Source organism: Eriocheir sinensis, unplaced genomic scaffold (assembly GCF_024679095.1).
Source record: "Eriocheir sinensis breed Jianghai 21 unplaced genomic scaffold, ASM2467909v1 Scaffold1375, whole genome shotgun sequence".
NCBI lineage: Eukaryota > Metazoa > Arthropoda > Malacostraca > Decapoda > Varunidae > Eriocheir > Eriocheir sinensis.
In genome coordinates, this window is record NW_026110712.1 from 1 (window position 1) to 17,468 (window position 17,468).

The following is a 17,468-nucleotide window of genomic DNA, read 5'->3' on the forward strand; positions in this document are numbered from 1 at the left end:
CATAATTAATGAAGTGAGTTCTTCTACAACCATTCTACATCTCTCACATTATGTAACCATCACTAATCTAAGTAAAACTGCTGAAAACTACATATCTTTATAAACAAGAATGATTTGTCGGCAGAGATTTATCAGTCAGTCAGTCTGTTTACCAGAACTACAGCATAGAAGTCAGTTATTAGTGGTACTAATTTTTATCATAATAAAAGTCACTGATGTTGCAAAAATGCAAAGTCATGAATAGTGTATTTTCATTTGACCATTTCCTTCTCTGCCAGAACTCTGGTCGCCTACCAGCCTTCTCACCCACTCCCAGTCAGCCACAGACACAACAGGCCGCTGCACCTTAGTCTGACCACTGAGCTACCCTTCAGATCAGGGAGCAGGCATCTACTGTATAATAATTGTACCTTTTTTTAAGCTGTATAAATAAAACATTAGACATACATGTGCTTTTTTCATTTTGGCTTTCATATGAGTGAATTGAGTGACAGTATTGTGGCCAGTGTGAGAATTATCATCTGGGCAGTTGAAACACAAGACACATTACAAAGGAGCCTAGAGTAGAATAGCATTATCTAGCCAGTGAAAGGTTTAACTATTTTGTTCTTGCATTTTACATATAAGATGGCCTTGCAAAGGCAGATTGAGTTTTGCCAATCACTTAATTCCAAAACAGTAGTACACAGCCTGCCATTAATAGAGCCCATTGTGTCTATAAAAAGCCATTCCTGACAAATATGTAGTCCCCTATGTTGTCCTTGTCAATGAGGTAGTCATAGAGGTGGTATCCATGAGCCTCCACACTCTCCACAAACTTGGTGTCCTTTCCCTTGACGTTCCCATGATGCTCCACCAGCAGGACAGAGATCTCCACCGTGCTCCAAGGCAGTGTGTCCAGGATCTGCTTTTCTGCTCCTTCCACATCAAGGGAAAGCAAGTCCACCTGAGGAAGGAAGAGGGAAGAGTAACTTAGAATCTTGGGGTTGCTTGGATGGGGTAAATAAAAGATGCTTGAAGACTTAAAGTGGATCAAGTGAGAATATGATAGCTTTTTCAGTTCATACATAAATACTTTACTTTAAAGAAAATGTATTTAAACTAATATATGAGGATTTCATGATATTTTAAGCCTGAAAATCTATCAAGACAGGTTACATTTGCAGCAATTTGTGTATTTACTGAAGATCTAGATGTTAAAGATTTCATGTGTAACTTTTGTGATGTTGAGTGTTCTTGAGATTGGACAGGAGGCTTATTCTATGGTATTCAAAGCCTAGAAATTAGTATCAAGACAAGTTTCAAGTGTGGCAAGTTATGTATATACTGAAGATCTAGATGTTACAAAATTATTGTCATACCTTTGTGATGTTGAGGGCTCTGAGGTAGGACACGAGGGGGAAGCACTGCACGGTGGCATAGGAAGAGTCATACACGGTAGCTTGGTACTTCTGGTCTGGGCCACCAGCCTCCATCAGGAAGGAGCTGCCCCGGATCACCCACAGGGCCTGCGTGGTCTCTGTCTCAGCATGGGTATCTATGGCCTGAAGAACCATCTCCTGCAAGGCATAGTCTCTGGTTATTGAGTTTCATGTTTTACTTGTAAAGTCAGAGATCAAGAGATGAGGAATGTAGACAAATCATGTTTTATATAGACATTCTGTAAGGTAAAAACCACCCATTCCTTATTCTCTAGTTATTGAGTTCCATATTTCACTTGTAGAGTCAGAGAGCAAGAGGTACCAAATATAGCCATCAAGCTTTCATATAGACACTGTAAGGCAAAAAACACCCATTAATGTCATGGACTTTTTTACTCTCTGGCCAGTCTGTTTACAGTCATTCTTTCACACATTTTATGAGAATAAATACCTTTAGCCAGTCATTAGCATTTTCACCCTCTGGTCAGTCACTTTCATCCATATTCTGAGGCCCAAGCGCTCACCTTTGGGTAGGGCGTGATGGCCAGGCAGCTGTTGGAGGACCAGGCACGTCTGTTCTTCTTCAGTAGGTGTTTGAAGGCATTTGGGTTAGGCTCCACCAGCAGCCCCTTCCATCCATACACCTGTAGCACAAAAACACGATTATTATTATTATTATCATTATTATTATTATCTTATTCATTATTGCTATTATTACTCTCTCTCTCTCTCTCTCTCTCTCTCTCTCTCTCTCTCTCTCTCTCTCTCTCTCTCTCTCTCTCTCTCTCTCTCTCTCTCTCTCTCTCTCTCATTAACTCACCGCCTTCCTGCCTGGTGTTATTATTATTATTATTATTATTATTATTATTATTATCTTTATTATTATTATTATTATTATTATTATTATTATTATTATTATTATTATTATTATCATGCTCTCATACAATTAAATGGAATGTTTGCATCATCTGTCATGGATTTTAATAATACAGGAAACCAACAACTTTACAGTGAACAGCTTTACAGTGACACATAAAAAGGAAAAATATGGTGTATACGTTGAGCACATTTTCTAAACCCTTTGTTCTGCTTCTATTAGTATTCTAGTGTGTTCTTGCCATCCGAGGAGCAGTCAGGGTGTTGCAAGTCTCGCAGTGAGCTATAATGCGCCACACTATGATGCAGCACGCTCACAAGGGATTAGGAGCGCATACAGAACAAAGCAATCTGCCTAATGAAACTATAAAGAGAGGCTGAGCTAGAGCATCCTTATAGAGTTAGTGACGGCAAAGGAAGATGAAAAAAGGAACGAAGTGCATGGAAGGGACAAATAGAGACGGAAAGGGGTGAAGAGAAGGGGGAAGCATTATAAGAGCTAGCTTATGTGAACAGAGTGCTGTATATTCAGAAGCACGCACAACGCGGGAAGGTAAAGATCAATAGAGTAGGGAGGAGAAGCAGGAAGGACGAATAAGGACAGAATGCATGGGGAGAAGGGAAGGGGGGCATATATATGATAAGAGCTAATACGAAGATGATTCATCAATCAAGAACAATTGGAAGGACGAATTTTAGAAAGCAAGAGAATGGTAGCAAGAGCATATATATCATTTATTACTGGACAGGGTCCAGTGCAAGCGCCTGAACAGGAAGGAGGAGAATACGATCAACACATAAATATATAGAAGATTATCAGGCTGATCCAATGCAATCACTTTGGCCCTGCCAAGCATGAGAGATAACGAGGAGAAAACCAAAACGGACCATAAAACACAGGACATCGGAAGCAAGCAGGACGAGCATTCCTTAATCTTAGTCTAGGGAGAGGAGAAAGTAAGCGTTACCCTCTTCAGCATATTCTTCTCTCTTATTCCTTTCTGACTGGACAGAGAGACTATATAGCAGCAATGAGGAAGGAAAAACATGTAGTCGGTCGGATGAGTGAAAGATTAATATACGCGGGCTTCATCCATTTCAGATTGGCTTCTCTTGTTGATGCTGATAGAGTTTAATGCAATGATCAACAGTCATCACATTGAACTATTTATTTCCATCACTTTCTTGAAGACTTGAGATATTTAGACTCCATAGACAGTCATACATAATCCCAATACATACACCCACACACACAGACGCAATCTACTCTCAGAGAAATACAGGACAAACCATATTCATTCATACATCCAAAGCTATAGGCAAAACATTTACACACATACAGATATGCAGACAGTTATACCACTTCATGCATAAACACATCCACATACAGCCACACAGACATACGCCAACGAGAATGGCTACATGAGCAAGGCACATCCAGCAACCGACCAACCGGTCACTAATGTCATAAGAAGATTATCAGAGCTACCTTTGACGCCATTTCTCGGACCCTGGAAAGCCGGAGAAGGGCGGAGGAGGAGGAGGGCAAGGCAGGCTGGCTGAACAAAAAAGACGGATAGACGGTAAAGACACACACACACACACACACACACACATACACACACACACACACACACACTGATATCACCATAGCCATACATCTATCTCATATGCTGGCACACAAATAAAACAGATTGATCTATTTGCTGCTTGGGTTTATGGCGCCCATGACCTTGGATGTGCAGAAAGGAAGCGAGGGAAGATAAATAAGACCAGTGTGACAAAAAAGACACAGGTGGAGGGTTGTAGGAATAAAGCACATGTTGTGAAGTGCGCCTCTCTCGAGTTGTGGGGATGGATAAATAACCGAGCAAGAGTGTTACCGCGGCAATGAAGGTAGAAACAGTAAGATAGAGGCCAAGCGTCGAAGAGATCGAAAGACTTAAGTGTGTGTGTATAACAATAATGTGTGGAAGGGGGGATTCAGTGCGAGTGTTATTATTATTGTGTGTGTGTGTGTGTGAGGGGGGAGTGTTAGAATGCGTGGGGAGAGAATGTGTGTGTGGAAGGAGAGGTGACAGCCCAGGGGAATTAGGAGTGTGGGGGAGGAAAGCAATGTGTGTGTGTGTGTGTGTGTGTGTGTGTGTATGTGTGTGTGTGTGTGTGTTTGTGTATGTGTGTGTGAGTGAGAATGTTTGTTTTCTCACGTCTCATCTGTTTTCTCTCTCTCTCTCTCTCTCTCTCTCTCTCTTTATTTTTTATTTAAACAAATTTTTACAAAAAGGTGGTTGCTCAAAATTACACTTTTAGGTATATATTGGGAGTGTTAAGAGCCTGTAAAGGGGACAGAATTAAGATTGTCGAATATGTCAAACACAGGAAGCATACAAATACAAAATACGAAAAGTAAAGAAAAGCATACAATATAGAATAATGTCAGTTTGTTGCCTCAGAGCATTTAGAGGAAGTTTATAGCACTAAGCGCGCTTGGGTGTCCCTTTCCACTTTATATCTGTGAGCAGCCAGCCTACCTCTGCTGCGTGTTTCATGTTCTCCACTTGGGGAGTGGTACCCGTGAACATGTTCCACAGTGCGTAATGGTCCTGGCCTTATGGGAGTACGCTGGTGCTGCCTGAAATATGCAGGACGGCACTCTCCATTGAAGCTGGTCACCGGAGAGTGTGGTAGTCCGGTGAACCTCTGAAGCAGCGCGTGGAGGAGCCTCAAGCTGCTGAGTTGAGAACCCTCGCACTCTGGGCTGGTGGCGACACAATTACTCTGTGCTTCCAGATGATCGCAGGTGCTCCAGGCGATGTCAACAGTGGCAGACGATCTTCTCCAGGTGCTCCAGCTGGCCTCTTCCACCAGACGCAGTGCTCGTCGCTGGTATCCTACGTGTCGGAGAAACTCTGCATGTGGTGGCAGCGCCTCGCCATCCAGCGCGCAGGGCATGCGTACTCCAGATACGGACGCATCTGGAAGCAGCTTTGAAGAAGAGTGGAGGATGCCCCCGTGGGTCGAGGGATCCGGCTTACTCTTCAGGAAGGAGCGCAGGAGACTCTCGCAGGGAGTGCCTGTTGGGCAACAGCTCGAGACGTGGAGGTCGAAGCGCAGGCTTTGAGTCCTGGAGGAGAACAGTCACGCCTCCAAGACGCAGCAGCTGGCTTTCTGAGACTGCCTCGGGAGAGGCGATCTGGGGACAGAGATGACCATGGCCTGCGTCTTTTTTCCGGGGCAGGGTGACCTGCCGTTACCTCTCTCACTGCTCCACCAGGCTGAGCTGCCTGCCGGCAGTCTCCTCGACAGCGCGCTGGCTGTCGGGGCGGCAGTAGCGTAGGCAGGTGAGATGATACAGTCATCGGCGCGTAGGCCGGGACACCGCCGATAGCTGTAAGCCGGAGGAGATCGGTCGATATATATGTTCCACAGGATTAAGAATGCCGCCACGACGAACCCTGTAACTGAAGGCATGTCACTGGTGAAGCGCCTTTGATGGTGCCCGTTGATCACCACTTGAAGGGTCCTCCCTGGAGGCAATCCTTGAGCAGTACATCAGTAGGGCACCCTGGACACATTTTGCACAATCGGAGAAGCCTCAATGAGCTCCTCTGCGTGCCAAACCCTGTCAGGTACAGCTCCCAGCAATATCCGAAATGGCTACCACAGAGGTAAGTCCAGGCCTTCATCCAGCTTTATTAATGCCCTTGAGAGGAGCCAGAGGAGGAGGTCCGCGGTGGACCGGCCAGGCCTGAAGTTAAACTGTCTATCTGAGGAAGAGATGGCTCTCACCAGATGCTGACAGAATGATTGCAGCCACCACACGCTCCAGCTTTCTTGCTCTTTTCTTCTCTCTCTCTCTCTCTCTATCTGACCTTTAACAAATAAAGTGACGGCGCACCAGTGACTGACAGCCAACACATTGCAAACCTCTCTTAAACAATTACTCTTTCCTTCGGTGTTTAATAACAGTCTCTCTCTCTCTACCAATTAACACCAGTACTATCTAAAATCTCTTTATCTGCATTGCTCTATTTGAAAGCTAGTCAACTGATGAAGTCCTAGTTTCTCCATCTACTTAAATAAAAGTCCTGACCGATAAAGTATATTCTAATTACGAAGAAACAAAGAACTTAATACTCTCCTCACTACTATCCATATTCAATATGTCCGACAGAAACATCGTCCTTCAAGGATTGGGAAAAGGCTAACGTGACACCGATTTTTAAGAAAGGAATAACAAAAATACCAGGTAACCACTGAAGCCATTTAGTTGGTGGTGGCGTCGTCTTATATATTCAAAAAAGCTAAATTTAAATCCACGTGTTATCAAAAGTCGAAAGAATAAAATATAACAGGACACCAATTTTAATGAGTAATTAAACCGTTCAAGTAAATTGATTATTCGACATTGTTTATAGACCTCCAAACCGTTATGCAATGCAAGAATAGACAGAAAACTGTTCGAATGGGGAAATTTCAACATGCAATCAATCTGAAGTTTTCGTACTGTATGGGAGACTTGCAACTTACCATTTAAGAGTTAGGGAGACTTACGTTAAATATACACTCTTACGAAGATGCAATGATCTGTACAGCAAATTTATTAGAAAGTGCGCTTTATCAGCATTTGCATAAACCAACTCAAGTGAAATAACATCCTCGGATCTAGTTCTCACAACCTAAGAAAGCTTCTAGTTAAGGATCTCCAATGTTGGTGCACAGAATTCAGCGACAGCGATCAATCGAATGATTTCTGTTTAAGATAAAAATCAAAGAGAACATGAAACTGAGTGAGAAAGAATACCTGATTACCGACATTATAGATTTTGACAAACTAAGAAATTTAATAGCAGATATGCAGACTGGAGCGAAATTTCGCAGCCTCAGATATAAATAAAGCTTTGGGAAACATTCACAGAAACTTTAAAGTAGAGCCGTTAATTTATGCGTACCTGATTCTGCAGCAAAAGACGGTAACCAGCACCATTCAGGAAGCTCTACAAGTGGTAGGAACAATCAACAAACGCCAAATTGAGAATTAAAATCTGAGCGCTTTGTCGTAAAATACTTGATTCACTAATAATGAAACAGACAAAACTGAATTCCAAAAGATTACGCCGATAAACAAAAAGAACTGTTACGTCCCAATAAAAGCAAAACCCTGGGGAGCTTACCCATATTTAGAAAGCGCAAGAAAACAAATCCTAAAGAATTTTTGTACAGCCATGGTGAAACAAAAGGTCTCACCCCCAGTATTATTGCCCAATAGCAACTTGGCTATAAATGGCGAATCACATCGAATGATGATAAAGAACAAATCGCTAACATGACCATTGAATGAGATTTTTTGCCTCCGTTTTACAGAAGATATCTTATCGAAAATACGGCAGAGTCTCCAAGATATGGCCACATTGATGACACACATCCTTGCCAGTATTATTAGCGACGGCAGAAAGTGATTTATTACAAAATATCGATAATATGAAGTAAAAAAAGTTCGGCTTCCAGATAAAATATCGCGTATGTATTTCTTTTAAGAAGGCAAAAACATCAGACTTCAAAGCAGAAGCTTCCTCTTGCCATATTCTCAGAAGTCAAACACTTGGAAAATGCCATCAGGAATGGAAACTCGCTAACGTAACTCCCCTATCTTTAAAAAGGCGTGAAGTCCCAAATCCAGGTCATTATCGACTGATCGGTGCGCTAACGTAAATCGTGTACGAATTTTAGAGACAATCATTCTTGAAAAATAGATTTTTTTAGGAATAACAGACTAATTAGAGGATTCATAAATGGTTCTTTCAAAACACACGTTCCTGTTTGACTTACCTTCCTCGATTTCATCAACTACATCTTTCATGTATTGTTGCGATTGAAAGTCAATCAGTAGACATTGTATATTTGGACTTTCAGAAAACATTTGACAAGTCCTCACAATCGTCTCCTTAGTGAAATTACCAAACTCACGATGCATATTGACCGGTACACTATAAGTGGCTCAGAGACTGGCTTACCGACCTGTAAACAGAGAGTTGTTATAGAGATGGTATAGCTACTTTACGCCTGTTTCAAAGCTTCTGATAATGCGTTACGCTAATCACAGAGAGAGACGTAAAAGAGGTTGGAAGTGAATACGTTCCATATTCTAAATCTCGGCCTCAGATTAGGACCTTTCTAAGCTTCACACAGAGGAAAGGTGCTGGGTTTTCACGGGGAATTGTCCTGTTGAAGTGCGAGAGGTCGTGTATGACAGTCATCAGGATCGCGAAACAGTCCGTGTAAAACAAACTTTCTACAGAGGCTTTAAACAGAGCGAACTGAGGCGCCGATTTATTATGATACGTGCCGGTATAAAATGCAGCCTTACCGACCCTTCCCAGCAGCGAGTGTTAATGTGTGTCTGTTTACATGACGGTGACGTAATGTGTGTGTGTGTGTGTGTGTGTGTGTGTGTGTCAAATTGTGTGAGTCTAATCTCTGCCTACCCATTTCCCTGCAGTGTGGAAGTAATTAGTTACATTTCCAGAGTAAAGAAACCAAGTTGGGACTCCAACGCTTTATAGCAGCTGGTTATTCACATTCAGTCTCCGTATTCAGCTTCGTTCCAATGACTGCCCTGAGGGTGTCTTTCGCCAGTCACCGGTAACAGTTCACGTTACTGCTTTGGAGTGCTGTTTTGGCCCGATCGTATGCCTCTGGTTTTGCTAAATCTACCACAGAACTTCTTAGTGAAACTTTTCGGGACGGCCAACATTACAGGGCCAGTGTTCATTGACGAGGCAAGTCCCCACCATTTCCTGAGGTCTGCAGGACTTCCTACCCCTGTGAGGTCATCGTATGCATAGCGCTACCTGTTTTGACGTTGGTGTTTTCATGGCGGATGATGTCCTGCACAGCTTCTGCTGTCATTCTCCAAGGCAAACATTACATCGGCCACTGGTCGATATCCTTCTGGTGGTGCCCTCTGGAGGTGCTACTACTACTACTACTACTACTATTACTACTACACATTACTACGCTACTATTATTACTACTACTATTTCACTACTACTACTGCTCACTACTACTACTAGTACTATCAATTATCATTACTACTACTACTACTACTACTACTACCATTACTACTACTATTACAATCATTACTACTACTACTACTACTACCTACTACTACTACTACCATCATTTTTTTTTTACGGGCACTCCATCTAACCCAGGGGAAGTTGCGTTGTGAGCGGTATATTTTCCTGTTAATCCTTCGACAAGCAATTCATTGGCCCCACCTTACCCGCCAAATGACTTCGTAGCCGTGCAACAACCATCTTTATCTATTAATATTGTTAAAACTTACTAAACATTTTGTTTTTAAGGTAACTTAAAGCTTGTGGTTGATATGGACTATCAACCACCGTCTCCCTCAAAGTCCCGTCCAACAATGCGGGTAATTTTGGGTGCAGTGACCTAGTTCCTCTCAGGCTAAGACCAAGGCTGACCTCAGAGTGAGTAGAAGGAACAGCCTGCATCTCATCCCAGCGCTAATTCACACCTTCTTGGCTGTTCATTTTGCCCATCCTGCCAGTGTTTCGGCAGAGCACAAGCGTAGAAGCTCGCCACCCTTGGTACCCATCCCTCCTGCCGTCCGTGGAATACTACCAAAAGAAGGGTGAAGCCTTAGTCCACACATTCTGTTCTTTCATACATATGCTCTGTTCTTCTCTTATTTCGTTTCTTCTGTAGGCTGCATCAATTGTCAGAGTCTCTGTGGCAACAGGCCATGGGATCAAAGATCATATGTCAAAATATGCCCTTTGTCCTGAGAGTCCAAAAACCCTGGCATGCTAACATCCACCCGTGCTTCATTCAGAAACATTAGCAGTGCGTCAGCATGAGTAAGTGTTATATTTCAGAGGGAGCATATGGGTTCCTACTGATCACGTCGTAGCAGACACTTTCAACATCTGAGCTATTTACTGGGTCTCTTACTAAATCATGTCTCATGCAGACAAAACCTCCTCTCTTGCATTGTCATGGCATGATTTTGGTTGAAGAGGTGCGAGCCACAGATTACACATGTTTGGGAGCCCGTCATCCAATCAAGCCAGCCTGTTTACTTACTACTACTACTAATACTACTACTACTATCAGTTACTAATAGTTACTACTACTATTACTACATTACTATCACTACTAATAATAATAATATTAATATTAATATATTAATAATAATAATATTATTACTAATAATATTATTACTACTTACTTTACTAATAATACTAATACTTGATTACTACTACTACTACTACTACTACTACTATCATTACTAGTAGAGTAGTAGTAGCATTACCACTACTACCATCTAATACTTACTACTACTACTACTACTACTACTACTATTAGCAATTACTACTATCATTTACTAATTGATTACTACTGCTACATACTACTACTTATCATTACTACTATCATTACTACTAATATTACTATTCATTTTTACTTAGCTTCAATACTACTACTAATAATAATAACAATATGTAATTTTTTTCAACAACAAAGGAAGCACTCATGGGCACAAAAAAGAAACAATAGTAAAAAAAAAATATGCAAGTCTAAACAACACAAAAAGAAAGAATCAAAGGTAAGGGCTTTAAGAGAGTCAATTTCGACTGGAGGAGATGTGTCCTGTTCCCTTCTCTTGAAAGAGGTCTTAAGTCGTGGAAAGCAGGAGGAAATACAGATGAAGGAAAGATCTGTTACAGAGTTTACCAGCGTGAGGGATGAAAGGTAAAGATGCTGGTTAACTCTCTTGCATAAAGAGTTTGGACAGTATAGGGATGAGCATGGATAGAAAGTCGATGGTGCTGGCAGAGGGCGCAGGAGGGAGAGGAGGCATGTAGTTAGGCAGTTCAGTAGAGCAGTCAGCGTGGAAATATCGATAGAAGGTAGAAGAGGAGGAAATATCATCGCGACGGAATTTAAGAGGTAGAAGACTATCAGTGAAGGAGAGAGACCTAACAGATGAAAGAGTTTAGAAATCACTCTGTCCAGAAAGGGCTGTGTGAGTGGAGCCCCACTGACGTGGATGACTACTACTCCACCACATACGGAGGGCAGACAAGGCCCTGTATATGGATGGCTGAACTTGCAGGGAGAAGAACTGGCGGAGACGGAATGCAGAACGCCCAACCTCGATAAAGCTTCGATTTAGCGAGGAGAGATGTGAGTTTCAGTTGAGATTTTGAGTGAAGGATAAGACCGAGGATGTTTAAGGTGTTGAAGATGGTGATAGCTGAGTGTTGTCGAAGAATAGAGGATAGGTGTTTGGGAAGATTGTGTCGAGTTGATAGGTGGAAAATTGAGTTTTGAGACATTCAGGAAGGACTTCAGGTTCCTTCTGCCTCAATCGGAAATGATGTGACCATTACTACTACTTATTACTACTACTACTACTACTACTACTACTAGCCTCATTCTACTATTACTACTACTACTATTTACATTATTTATACTACTACTACTACACTATTACTATTGCCTACTACTACCTACTACTACTACTACTACTACATACTACTACTAATATCATTACTACTACTACTGCTACTAATACTACTGTTTACTAATAGCTTTTCACATTATTAGTACTACTATATACTACTACTACTACTATTACTACTACTAATAATAATGTGTATGGCCAATAGTAATAATAATAATAATAATGTAATAATAATAATAATAATAATAATAACCATGTGTGTGTATATGTATATGTGTTAATACCTGCATACATACTACTTCTACTACTACTACTACTACTGCTACTACTAATAATAATCAATGTAATAATACAATAATAATATTCTTTATACTACTACTACTACTACTACTGCTACTTACTACTATGTGTGTGTGTGTGTTCTGACTACTATTACTACTAATACTACTACTACTACTACTACTACTACTATTACTACATATATGGAAGCTCCACATAACAGGAATCATTAACTAACTCTGTACTGTCAATGACTATTGACATATTACTACTTAGCAGAGTGTTATAACTACTACTACTACTACTACTACTACTTACTACTACTACATACTACTAATTATTACTACCATATTTTACTACTACTACTACTACTGCTCCTACTACTACTACTATTATTGTTATATATATATATATATACACATATACACACACACACATACATACATACATACATACACACATATATATATATATCATGGGAGGGCTCCATAGCTTGGAGTATCATTATCCCAACCCCCTGTTCGTTAGCCCATCAGACTCCTCAAGATGCTATATATGACTATATATATATATATATATATATATATATATATATATATATATATATATATATATATATATATATATATATATATATATATATATATATATATATATACATATATATATATATATATATATATATATATATATATATATATATATATATATATATATATATATATATAGTTTGAGATTTTCATATAATCATATCGGAGACAGCTGTGTCAAGTTACTTTATGTGAGGTCACTGATTATATAGTCATCATTTACCTCGATGCTGCCCTCCGCAGTCTACAATGTGACTAAACAGCTGTCTGCAGCATTATTCATTATTTGAAACTCAAACTACTACGAGTCATAACTGATCTTTGTCTACTGATGACTGACAAGTAATAATAACTATCACCCAGTATGAGGAGTGTGTGTGTGTGTGTGTGTGTGTGTGTGTGTGTGTGTGTGTGTGTGTGTGTGCGTGTGTGTGTGTGTGTGTGTGTGTGGGGGGGGTATAAGTATTGCTTTCATAATGTACACATACAAAACAGGTTTACATGACAAACGAGATGGAGTGCACATCAGTCTTACTTACATAAACAGAGAGAGAGAGGGGGGGGGAGAGAGAGAGAGAGAGAGAGAGAGAGAGAGAGAGAGAGAGAGAGAGAGAGAGAGAGAGAGAGAGAGAGAGAGAGAGAGAGAGAGAGAGAGAGAGAGAGAGAGAGAGAGAGAATGACATAGAATTACATAGAAAATCATACCACACAGACCACATGGTCCAGACTAGGTGGTCTGTCCTTAAACCTAAGTGATTTTACATTAATTAGAAGGCTCCTAAACGTTGCATTTCTAATCTAGTTGATATTAAGTTGAAGGAAGTGACGGTCGAGCTTTTTTTTGAAGGAGTCAATCGTGTTACTCTGTACCACTGATGGTGGGAGCTTATTACATTCTCGCACTACAACGTTGGTGAAGAAAAATTTGGTGCAGTCTGAATTTACTTGTTTACATCTGAGTTTTACGCCATTGTCCCTCGTACGCAAAGTGTCATCGATCATAAACAATGTTGATCTGTACATTCGTGAAACCATTAAGTATTTTAAAACATTCGATCAGTTTTCCTCGGAGGCGACGTTTCTCAAGAGAGAACATGTTAAGGGTGGAAAGCATTTCTACGTAGGATTTGTTGCCCAAGGAAGGGATCATTTTCGTTGCCCGACGCTGAACACCTTCTAATGTAGCAATATCCTTTGCATGGTGGGGAGACCAAACTGTACCGCATATTCCAAGTGGGGTCTGACTAAACTATTGTAGAGCGGAAGTATTACATCTTTATTCTTGAATAAAAAGTTTTTTTTAATGAAGCCCAACATTCTGTTCGCTTTATTTGCTGCATCGATGCACTGATGTGAGAATTTGAGGTTTGACGCGATTTTGACCCCCAAGTCCTTGACGCATTGAACGCTTTTGAGTTTAACGTCGCGCATTTCGTAATCGAACTTCTTATTCCTCGTTCCAACTTGAAGGACCTGGCACTTGTCTACGTTAAAGGGCATCTCCCATCTATCCGACCAAGCTGAAATTTTGTGCAAATCCTCTTGGAGGTTTTGCCTGTCTTCGTCAGTGAGAACCGAGTTACCAATCTTTGTGTCGTCTGCAAATTTACTAATGCGGTTATTGAGTCCAACATCCACGTCGTTGATGTAAATAATGAGGAGCACTGGGCCAAGAACCGAGCCCTGAGGGACGCCACTAGTGACCGGCGCCCACTCTGAGTTAAATCCGTCAATCACTACTCTTTGTTGTCTGTTGCGATTTAATTTGTAAAGTAATTTATGATGTGGGACTTTATCAAACGCTTTCAAGAAACCAAGATAGACTACGTCCAGTGATTTGGTTACGTCATAAACAGTGAAGAGGTCGTTATAAAAGGTTAATAGGTTTGATAGGCAGGATCTTTTGTTTCGGAAGCCATGTTGTGAGTCCCCAATTAATGAGTGGCTTTCAAGGTAACTCACAATTTTGTCTCTAATTATAACCTCAAGTAGCTTACCTACAACCGAAGTTAGACTAATGGGCCTATAATTACCTGGTACTTTTTTGTCTCCTTTCTTAAAAATCGGTGTCACGTTAGCCTTTTTCCAATCTGAAGGAACGATGCCTTGTCGCAAGAACATATTGAATACGGTTGTGAGGGAGGAGAGTATTTCGCTCTTTGTTTCTTTGAGCAGAGTTGGATATACTTTGTCATGTCCAGGACTTTTATTTGTTTTAAGTGATTTGAGGGCTTTAAGGACTTCATCGGGTTTTATTTCAAAGTTAGACAATGCATGCTCGGGATTTACATTAGTACTGGTGTTGGTGGTAGCGGGAGGAAGACTGTCAGTATTGAACACCGAGGAAAAGTAATTGTTTAATAGGTTTGCAACGTGTTGGCTGTTAGTTACTAGTGCATCGTCGCTGTTTGTAAAGGGTCCAATTCCACTTCTGATCGCCTTTCTGTTGTTTATGTAACTGAAGAAGGATTTCGGATTATTTTTACAGTTGTCTGCAATAGTTTTTTCATATCTACGCTTTGCCTGATGCACTAATCTGTTTATTTGTCGCCTGGCATCATTATAGAGTCTAATGTTTTCGGGCGAGCTTTGTTCTTTCTTTAATCTGTAAAACAGTTTTCTCTCCTTGACTGAGTGTTTAATTTCGCTATTAAACCAAGGTGGGCTTTTATTAGTGTTAATTCGCTTCTCGCACAAGGGGACAAATGTATCCTGCTGAGTGAGTAAGTGATTTTTAAAGCTTAGCCAGGCGTCCTCTACATTGCCATCATCTGACAGTCGCATTTCTATTAGTTTTCGTCGGATTTCTACGAAGTTGGCTCTTTTGAAATTGGGCACCTTTACTTTATTTTCAGTCACCGATGTTTGAGCTCTAATGTCAACGCGCACTAGTTTATGATCGCAGGAACCGAGGTGTTCTCCTACCGTGACATTACTAACTAGGTTATCTTGGGTCGTTATAACAAGGTCGAGTATGTTATTTTGTCGAGTTGGTTCAGAAACCATTTGGCTTAGATAATTTTCTTCTAAAAATTCGATCATTCTATGTGACTCACCTTCTGTACCTGACAGTGTCACCCAGTCGATATGGGGAAGGTTGAAGTCTCCTAATATCAGTGAGTCGCTGTTGTTAAGTGACTGCCTTAAGATGCTGTACATTTCAAGATCGGCATCGAGTGATTGCCCCGGAGGCTTGTAAGTGACAGAGATATTTTTATTGACTCTTGCTATGTTTACTCGGACGCACAAATGTTCAACGTTACTGTTTCTTGGTGTTTTGTCAGTGGGTTGCAAATAGCTTTTGACATAAAGGACGACGCCACCGCCTCTACGGTTTACACGATCGTTGTTAAGGAGTCTGTAGCCATCTATGTTGTATTCGGGACTTAAATCAATATTTGTGGTGTCGATAAATGTTTCCGTTATAGCAATTACGTCAAAGTTTTCTGTCAGAGCAAGACATCGCAGTTCATCAAACTTGTTTCTTAGGCTGCGCTCATTGAAACTAAGGACTCTTAGGTTATCTTTAGGCTTGGTAATAGAGGTGGTGGTACTGGCGGGTTCAATGTTACGAGTTTGTTGCGGTGTATGGTGTCTATTTAAACGGGTGGGATGGAAGGACGTGGCTGAGAGTCGTTTTTTGTTCGGACGTTACGTACGGCGTCGTTGAGGAGCCTTCCGAATCTGGCTGCCCCGATGGGGAACAGGTGTATGCCGTCCCTTTGGAAAAGTTTACTCTGGCCGTAGAAACGGTCCGAGGCGTTAAAGAGCACGATGTCAAGCTCTCCGCAGAGAGTCTGTAGGCGGTTGTTGAGGCTGAAGGCCTTACTGTAGAAGTCGCTCTTATCCCACGTCCGTGGTAGAATTCCTGAAATTAAAATATTTGGGGATTTAGACTTATACTGCTGGATGAGCCTACGGTACTTGTCCAGCAGTTCCTCAGACCGGGTCGTGGTGACGTCGTTTGTACCTGTGTGGAGAACAAAGAGTGAGTCATTAGAGGCCTCAGCGGAGACCTCGTCCAGGGCAGGTGTGATGTCGTCAACACCAGCTCCAAGATAACAGTAGTTACGCCTACGACGGGGGACTCTGCCACCAAATTCAACCACCTGGTGGCGAATCATAGAATCACCGACCAAGAAGGTGCTCTGTTCCTCGTCCTCCTCCTCCAGTATGGCAAATCTGTTGTAGCAATGAGTAGAATAAATGGCTCTAGGGCGGGTCTGGCTCCTCTCACGGGGTGAAGCCTTCGGCGTCAGCTCTACCGGTCCCCTGTGACATGTCTTCTTCGGAAGGTGGCTGGGCATCGACAGCAGGTGCGGAGGGTCATGAGGCATCACTTGCAGCAGGGGCCTGGATAAACTCCTGCAAGGTTTCAACAGTACTTGTTAGTTAGTTCGGTGATCTTCTCGCCAGCGGTCAGCCTTTCGTCCTGTTGATGGAGTCTCGTTTCCATCTGCTGTGTCAACAGGCAGATCTTGCAGACGGTCGATCGTCCTGAGAAGAAATGACCAGAGAAGTTTCCTGTGCAAGTCGAGCATTTCTTTAGCGCTATCTTGGTAAGGAGGAGAGAGCAAGTGAGTAGTGTTTATCTATTTATTTATTTTTCTTTCTCTTTTTCGTAGGACAGAGGGACGCGCGAGTGATTGAGAGAGAGAGAGAGAGAGAGAGAGAGAGAGAGAGAGAGAGAGAGAGAGAGAGAGAGAGAGAGAGAGAGAGAGAGAGAGAGAGAGAGAGAGAGAGAGAGAGAGAGAGAGAGAGAGAGAGAGAGAGAGAGAGAGAGAGAGAGAGAGAGAGAGAGAGAGAGAG

The 17,468-nt window shown here is 41.6% G+C and overlaps 1 protein-coding gene across 1 annotated transcript; it reads right to left on the reverse strand.

The window, feature by feature from the left end:
- Positions 1 to 6: 6 nt before the first annotated feature.
- Positions 7 to 5,249, reverse strand: LOC126989913 (uncharacterized). Its single transcript, XM_050848518.1, has 4 exons — positions 4,971 to 5,249; positions 1,946 to 2,065; positions 1,362 to 1,559; positions 7 to 946 (listed from the first exon to the last, which is right to left on the reverse strand). Exons 1-4 carry the CDS (start codon positions 5,247 to 5,249, stop codon positions 716 to 718), a joined length of 828 nt encoding a protein of 275 aa, XP_050704475.1. The 3' UTR covers positions 7 to 715.
- Positions 5,250 to 17,468: the final 12,219 nt, after the last annotated feature.

Bases quoted from the DNA above. Each gene is read 5' to 3' on its own strand.
- LOC126989913 (XM_050848518.1), bottom strand. From the start codon at position 5,249: ATGCCCTGCGCGCTGGATGGCGAGGCGCTGCCACCACATGCAGAGTTT. The intron at 1,560-1,945 runs GTGAGCGCTTGG...TATGCCTTGCAG, and splicing joins CCATCACGCCCTACCCAAAG to GAGATGGTTCTTCAGGCCAT. The intron at 947-1,361 runs GTATGACAATAA...TTCCTTCCTCAG, and splicing joins GAGCCCTCAACATCACAAAG to GTGGACTTGCTTTCCCTTGA.